General features: G+C 46.1%; 1 protein-coding gene across 1 annotated transcript; it reads left to right on the top strand.

Annotated features, from left to right (window-relative positions):
* Positions 1-2,174: 2,174 nt before the first annotated feature.
* On the top strand, positions 2,175-5,932 carry LOC132323278 (trypsin-like). The gene is made up of 5 exons (XM_059838305.1): positions 2,175-2,327; positions 3,498-3,666; positions 4,273-4,526; positions 5,145-5,281; positions 5,678-5,932. The coding sequence occupies exons 1-5, from the start codon at positions 2,288-2,290 to the stop codon at positions 5,825-5,827; spliced, it is 750 nt and encodes a 249-aa protein (XP_059694288.1). The 5' UTR covers positions 2,175-2,287; the 3' UTR covers positions 5,828-5,932.
* The last annotated feature ends 574 nt before the right edge of the window (positions 5,933-6,506 follow it).

The following is a 6,506-nucleotide window of genomic DNA, read 5'->3' as shown; positions in this document are numbered from 1 at the left end:
GCATTCCTAAAATAGAGGAAGTGTCTTTTGCTTGCTATGAACAAGCCACCCCCAAGTTTTGCATGCTACTCCCTAAGACGCAATAAGCAATCCCATCATTCCCCAGGCTCCCCAGGCCACTCACAATTTTATAAATCCCTGTCATGCCCTACATCCTCTTTCTCTCCAGGACACTAATAATCCATGTCTCTGGCAAGGGCAGAAATAGAAAATAAAGTATTGTGGCCATAGGTTAAAGAGAAATACAGGCATAGAAAACAATGCAAGAGACTGTGACAGCAGTTTTGTTCAGGTATGGAGAGATGGAGGATAAAAACTTTGGAGAATGTACCAGCTTCTCTCAGAAAGGAGACAGGTGGGAAGAGAGAATCAATGCAAATTCCACCACCAGGTTCTGTGAGGTATAAAAGGACTACCCTCAGAAATTCCTCCTGATTTATGTTCCTAGGAAGCTCTATCTCCATCAGCCCACGGTTTTCCAAGGTTTCCTTTTCCCACGATCTTGCATCAGCCTGGACAAATGTATTTTCCTTTATCAGAGTCTAGTGTTGATACAGATGACTGAAATACTTGAACTAGGAACATTAAGTTCTAGAAGTACAAGCTGCAATTGCTTGTCCATTAATAATACCTAAGACAGCTGCTCTTCAGTCACCATCCCTCCCCATTCCTGTGCCCCCAGGAGCTGCCAGCTTTCTACTGCAGCATTACTGCATGAAATGAGACACTTGTTTGCACCAATGGATGTACACCCTTGAGTGTGGTCTTGAAGGAGCCTGCAAAACACATTACACTGCGTAATGTTAAGCAACACATCTGATGACAGCCCTTGTCTATACCAATGGCATCTTTTGGACAAAGAAAATAGAAATTTCAAACTAAACCCTTTTAAAAAAACTGGAAATTTTTTTGCTCCACTTAGTTATGATGCGATTGGACAGCTTCTGTAATTTTTGACCCTCTTAGTCCTTAGAACATTTTCCTTTCCCACAGGAACTTTCTCGTCCTTCTTTCTTTCACAGGATACAACATGCTTGTAAGAAAGCTGTGCAATAATACCAGTTTAAAATCCAACAGAATTCATACACCACCTTGGAGGATGCCCTGGCCTTGGACTTGTACTTCAACATGAAGGAAAATTTCCCTCTGGACAGTGACACCGTGCATATCAGTCCTCCAGGACCCACAAAAAAATTAATCAAGAGATGGAGAAGAAGAGTATACCTAGTGTCTCAAGCTATTCCAGCATTTCAAAACATAAGGCTTAAATGCCTCTGGAGAGCATCCTGTGTCTTTCAGGAGCTAACATGATGAAGTTGGCAGCTGCTTGGAGAAAGAACATGATTGCTCAGCAAAGCATTAAGCTTCAGTAAACTTTGCATCATGACAGAAATCCCCACTCCTGCAGAGAGGGATTTCAGAAGATCTCACTATTTGTGTTCACAGCATTGTTGCTCATCTACATTACACTCATAACCATCAGCATTGTACTGAAATTCTGGTGTGGCAAAAATGAGTCTGTAGAACATTCCAAAGATGAATAAAAACATGGTTTGGTACACAGCCAGATATTTTAGTACAGGTTAGGAGAGAGAAATTAGAAAAGGGAGATGCTGAGCATTCCCACATTTGAACTATTTAACTTGGGAAACAGCAGGGGACACAGGATCATTTTTCTGTCCTCCCTTTGGAAATTAAAATGGAGGAACTTGGTTTAGGAACACACTGTCTTGCATATGATAAAAACACATTATTCAAGAAAAGGAATCTGCTAAAAAATTTAACAAAGTTAACCACTGGGTTTGCTGCAGTTTTGGAAGGGTTTTTTCCCAAATAAATGCAAAGTATCTTTTTGTCCACTACCTAAAATATGCAACTTTGGGTAAAAACATGCATTTTTAAGAAAGATACCATCAGCACAGAGGAATCTGAAAGAGGTTTGAGAGTTCTAATTCGTGTTATACAGGTGCTGTGTATAAGAATGAGACAGAACTACACATATTCCAAAGCCAAGAGGTATTTTTAGATTGAAGGCTACCTCACAGAAAAATTAAATTAATTATTTAAAATAGCTCTCTATCTTAGCAGAGGTTTATGATTAACATGTATGACATTTGTACAGTCTACCAATGCCTGTTAATGGCCACATTTGGATCCTCAAATTTTCCACTGTGTCCTTTTTGTCTGGAGAAAACCTTGGACTAGAGATAAGACCATCACCAGAAACGTATTTCTAGCAGCTCCCACGTCCAGTCAGCCAGTCTGGGCTTGAGATCGAATCAAGACCATGAAGTGCCTGCTGCTTCTCGCCTTTATTGGGGTGGCTGGTGAGTATATCTTCTATTTCTCTTTCTGTCATTTAATAGGAAGCTGAGTTTCTGAGCAAAACTGCAAGGTAACCTATTGTGGGAAAGCCAAGTGCAGTTTTGACTTGCACAAGTCAGAGCCCTGCAAATTCCATCTTCTGTCTGCTCATAACGCCTTGTGCCACAAGCTGGGGAATGAACCCTTCATGGGGATTCCCAACCCAGCTATGGAGATGTGGCCACAGCTTCAGAAAAAGGCTGCCTCCTCCTTCGGGACTAAAGAGTGCACAGGGAATAGCTCTGGCCCAGGAAGTCCTAAGGCAATTGCAAAATTTTGGACCCTCGTTGAGTGCTCCAAGAAGATATCACAGCCAGTAGTTTTTGCTTTTTCCCTCAGTCAGTCCTTGACTGTTTCAATAGATGGGATTCAGGGAAAGACACGCCAGTGATCTGACCCAACAAGAACATTTCTGTGTCCCTGTTGTATTGCACTAAATAGTTTATTTAGTTGTTGTTGTTGCAGTGGGTAATGTGAAATTTTTACTGAGCATGTTGGGTCAGGTAGATGGGTTTTCCCCCTCCCTCATCACATGGTCGCCCCCTCACACCCCCTCCTGTTATACACACCTGGGTGGTCTGTCCCATGGGTACCTTTTTCCTCCCCAATGGAATCTCATTGGCCCCCGTCCTCTCTCCCCCACCCCCAAAACCTAGGGTATAAAACCTCTTGTGTGAGAGCCCTACGGGCTCTTTTCTACCTGGGTGGCCCCATCACCCGAGTGTCTTGCCACCAAGCCAATAAACAAGATACTTGAACCCACGTGGAGAAGAGCGCCTCTCGTCTTTTACTTTCGTCTATGTGGGTCCGTGTGGGCTAGAGTCTTAAGCTAGCCAGATTTGGACTCATATAAGGCCCAGGAAAACCACAGAATACCGCATGTCCCTATGTTCCCTCAGGGAGTAGCCAGCAGGGCTTTAGTTGCAGATACGTGAGGCCCCCGTGTAAGTCTGATCCCCTTCTCTGAGGGTGCAGCAAACGCCTGTGCCTTAGACCTGCCCAGCAGCACTGCCCTGAGTGTCCATAGAAGGGGAGCCTACAAGTGAGGGGCTTCAGGCAGGCAGTCACAGGGCAGATTACAGACCACATTACCTTAGGCCAGCTGATGACACATGGCACTTCTTGTCCCCCAGTTGCCTTCCCCACCTTTGCTGAAGATGATGATGACAAGATTGTGGGAGGCTACACCTGTGCAAGGAACTCTGTGCCCTATCAGGTGTCCCTGAATTCTGGATATCACTTCTGTGGAGGTTCCCTCATCAACAGCCAGTGGGTCCTGTCGGCTGCTCACTGCTACCAATCGTGAGTGGAAAAACTATATCTTTCTATAATCCACTTCTGTCTGCCAGTTCACTTCTAGCAGGAATTCTGAGCTATCAGATAGAAATATATAAGTGCCTCCATTCTCACTAGAGATAGCCAAGGGATGGGTGGATCATTCAGGAAGCCAGGCATCCTCAAGGTCTTTCCACTTCTGCAAATGTTCCTGTGAAGGCAGAGCAATTTCTGAAATAACAATGGGATAATCAAGCAGAGAGTTCAGGGCAGTGATTTCTTATCAATGGCATGATTCTTGCTTAAGCATTCTCCCTGGAGAACAGGAAGAGGATCGAGGTCTGGCTGGAGCCGTTTGCCTTTTCCCAGAATATTTGTATCCAGTGCTGCTCTGTATTCAACTGCTGTCATGTATTCACAAACCCACACCCCCATGGGTGGTATTTACCACCCATGCATGGAGTGGGTTAAGATCTCAGTGTAGATACCCAGGACTCCCTGCAGGACAAGAAAGATCCCCTGCCCCAAAAGGTTCTGTGGCAGTGATGTTGGAGTGAGTGCACTCAGTGACAGGGAGGTTTCTCTCAGCCTGCCTGTAGCACTAAAGGACACACTGTGCCTTCTCTTTTCCAGTCGCATCCAAGTGCGTCTTGGGAAACACAACCTGGAGCTCTCTGAATCCACACAGCAGTTTATCAACTCTGCTAAAGTCATCCGCCACTCTGGCTTCAGCTCCTCCACCCTGAACAATGACATCATGCTCATCAAGCTGGCCACCCCAGCCACGCTCAGCAGTGCTGTCCAAACCATTCCTCTCCCTACCAGCTGCGTGGCCGCTGGCACCACCTGCCTGATCTCCGGCTGGGGCAACACTCTCAGCAGTGGCAGTGAGTACTCTGGGGGAACGTACAGACCCTTGGGGGCCCAGGACAGTCTCTAAGACCTGGCCATGAACCCCAACAGGACAGGCTAAAACACAGGGAAGTGCTGGGGGACAGCTTTTTTGAGTGATGCGTCAGTGTAGGGACTGCACAGTTAATGCCAACAGAGTTGTCAGTTCTCTGAGAATAAGGGTGAAGTCTGGGACAGTGGATCTTGAATTTTTACCAGAGATCTCTGCTCTCTCACACCGATGGTCAGAGATGTGCATGGCCAGTGGTGTCTATTCCACAGATGACATCTAAACCTGCACCAGAGGAGAGGATGGTTTCCCTGAGGCTCAGGTTTCTTCCAGTGTATGTATCACTGGAGTGGCCCCTCCCTTGCCAATTGACGAACTGCCAGGTACCAGTAAAAGTTATGGTGGCTACAGTGTAGAATGGTGGGCCCATGGGCAGAATTTGTTCCATCTCTACAGAAGGGACCCATGCTGTACTTACTGTTGACAGGAAGCAGGATGGCTGCTAGAACAGGGTGTCCAGCATTTGCTTTTCTGCTAAGGTCTTCTCCAAGCTCTGAAAAGGACTCAGCAATGCCATCAACAATCTCTCCCTATTTCTTTGCAGCTAACTACCCAGACCAACTGCAGTGCCTGAAGGCTCCAGTCCTCTCTGCCGAGCAGTGCTCTGATGCCTACCCTGGGGAAATTACAAACAACATGATGTGTGTAGGATTCGTGGAGGGAGGAAAAGACTCCTGCCAGGTAACTCATCTGCCTCTCCTTTCCCAGTCATTTCTCTCCCGCCTTTTCCCAGCTGAAGAGGCTTTCACATTACAGAGTCAGCTAGACTCACTGCACTGGTAAATCTGAGGTTTTGAACGGCAGCAGAGGCTTCAGGCACACATATCCTGAAGGTTTGCCAAGTACCACATCCGGCAAAAGCAGGCAGCTGATTCATCTTTAGCTGTGGTGCCCCTGGAGCTAGAGTCAGGCACGGGAGCATCAGGTGGGGAGTGTGAATCAGGAACAGCCTTTGTACAACTTTTGTGCAGAGCACACCCGGCAGGGCTTCCTCCAGGGTCAGTGATCTCAGGGATCTCTGGCTCGTTGCTTAGGCTGATGCCATTTGCTGAATATCCATCCCCTTTGTGTGCACAGAGAGATTCTGGCGGTCCCGTGGTCTGCAATGGAGAGCTCCAGGGCATTGTCTCCTGGGGTTATGGATGTGCCCAGAAGGGCCTACCTGGAGTTTACACCAAGGTTTGCAACTACATCTCCTGGATCCAGTCCACCATTGCCTCCAACTGAAATTCTCGCTTGGCGTGGCCTGTATTTTCTCATCATCATTTCTGTTCATTTGGGTTTGGACAAGCAAAAATTATGAGAAATTAATAAAGACTTTCAGGCACCCCTGCTTTGTGCACTTTTTCGTTGGGAACTTCTGTAGCCTGTAATATGGAGCAGATACATAGTTTACCACGTATCTGCTGCATATTACAGGCTACACAGCAACACAGAAGGAAGTATTTATTATTTCCATTGCCTTTAGAAATGGAAGCATCTTGGAAAACTTTAAAGACTTGTTTTTAAAAGTCTTTAAGTAATTTATTTTTAGTTTTTTCTGAAGCCTTTCATTTATGAGATTACTCCACATTTCTCACTTTGAAAAGACCATCTCAGGCTTCTTCTCGCTCCTTCTGAAGCTCTCCTGTCCACTGTGGAGGATGCTCCTTGCTTCTAGACATGAGGGCTACTCTGAATCGCCTGCACTTTATTACCCTCAATGCAATGGACAGCACAGGGTCTCAGAAGAATCTGATGCTCATCCAAATTTTTATAATCCATCAAGAACAGAAGCTAGAACTTCCTTGCTGGAGTGTGAAGCACAGGCTTTGTCAGGGGAGTTGCAGCTCATGCCATAGCTGTGGGGACATGGAGGTGCTGTCTGGTGCGTATGTCCTTGTGGTTAAAGCCCAGTCAGCCCCTG

This window comes from Haemorhous mexicanus, chromosome 2 (assembly GCF_027477595.1).
Source record: "Haemorhous mexicanus isolate bHaeMex1 chromosome 2, bHaeMex1.pri, whole genome shotgun sequence".
Classification (NCBI taxonomy): domain Eukaryota; kingdom Metazoa; phylum Chordata; class Aves; order Passeriformes; family Fringillidae; genus Haemorhous; species Haemorhous mexicanus.
The sequence above is the reverse complement of the archived record's forward strand: the minus strand, read 5'-3'. Positions and strand labels throughout refer to the sequence as shown.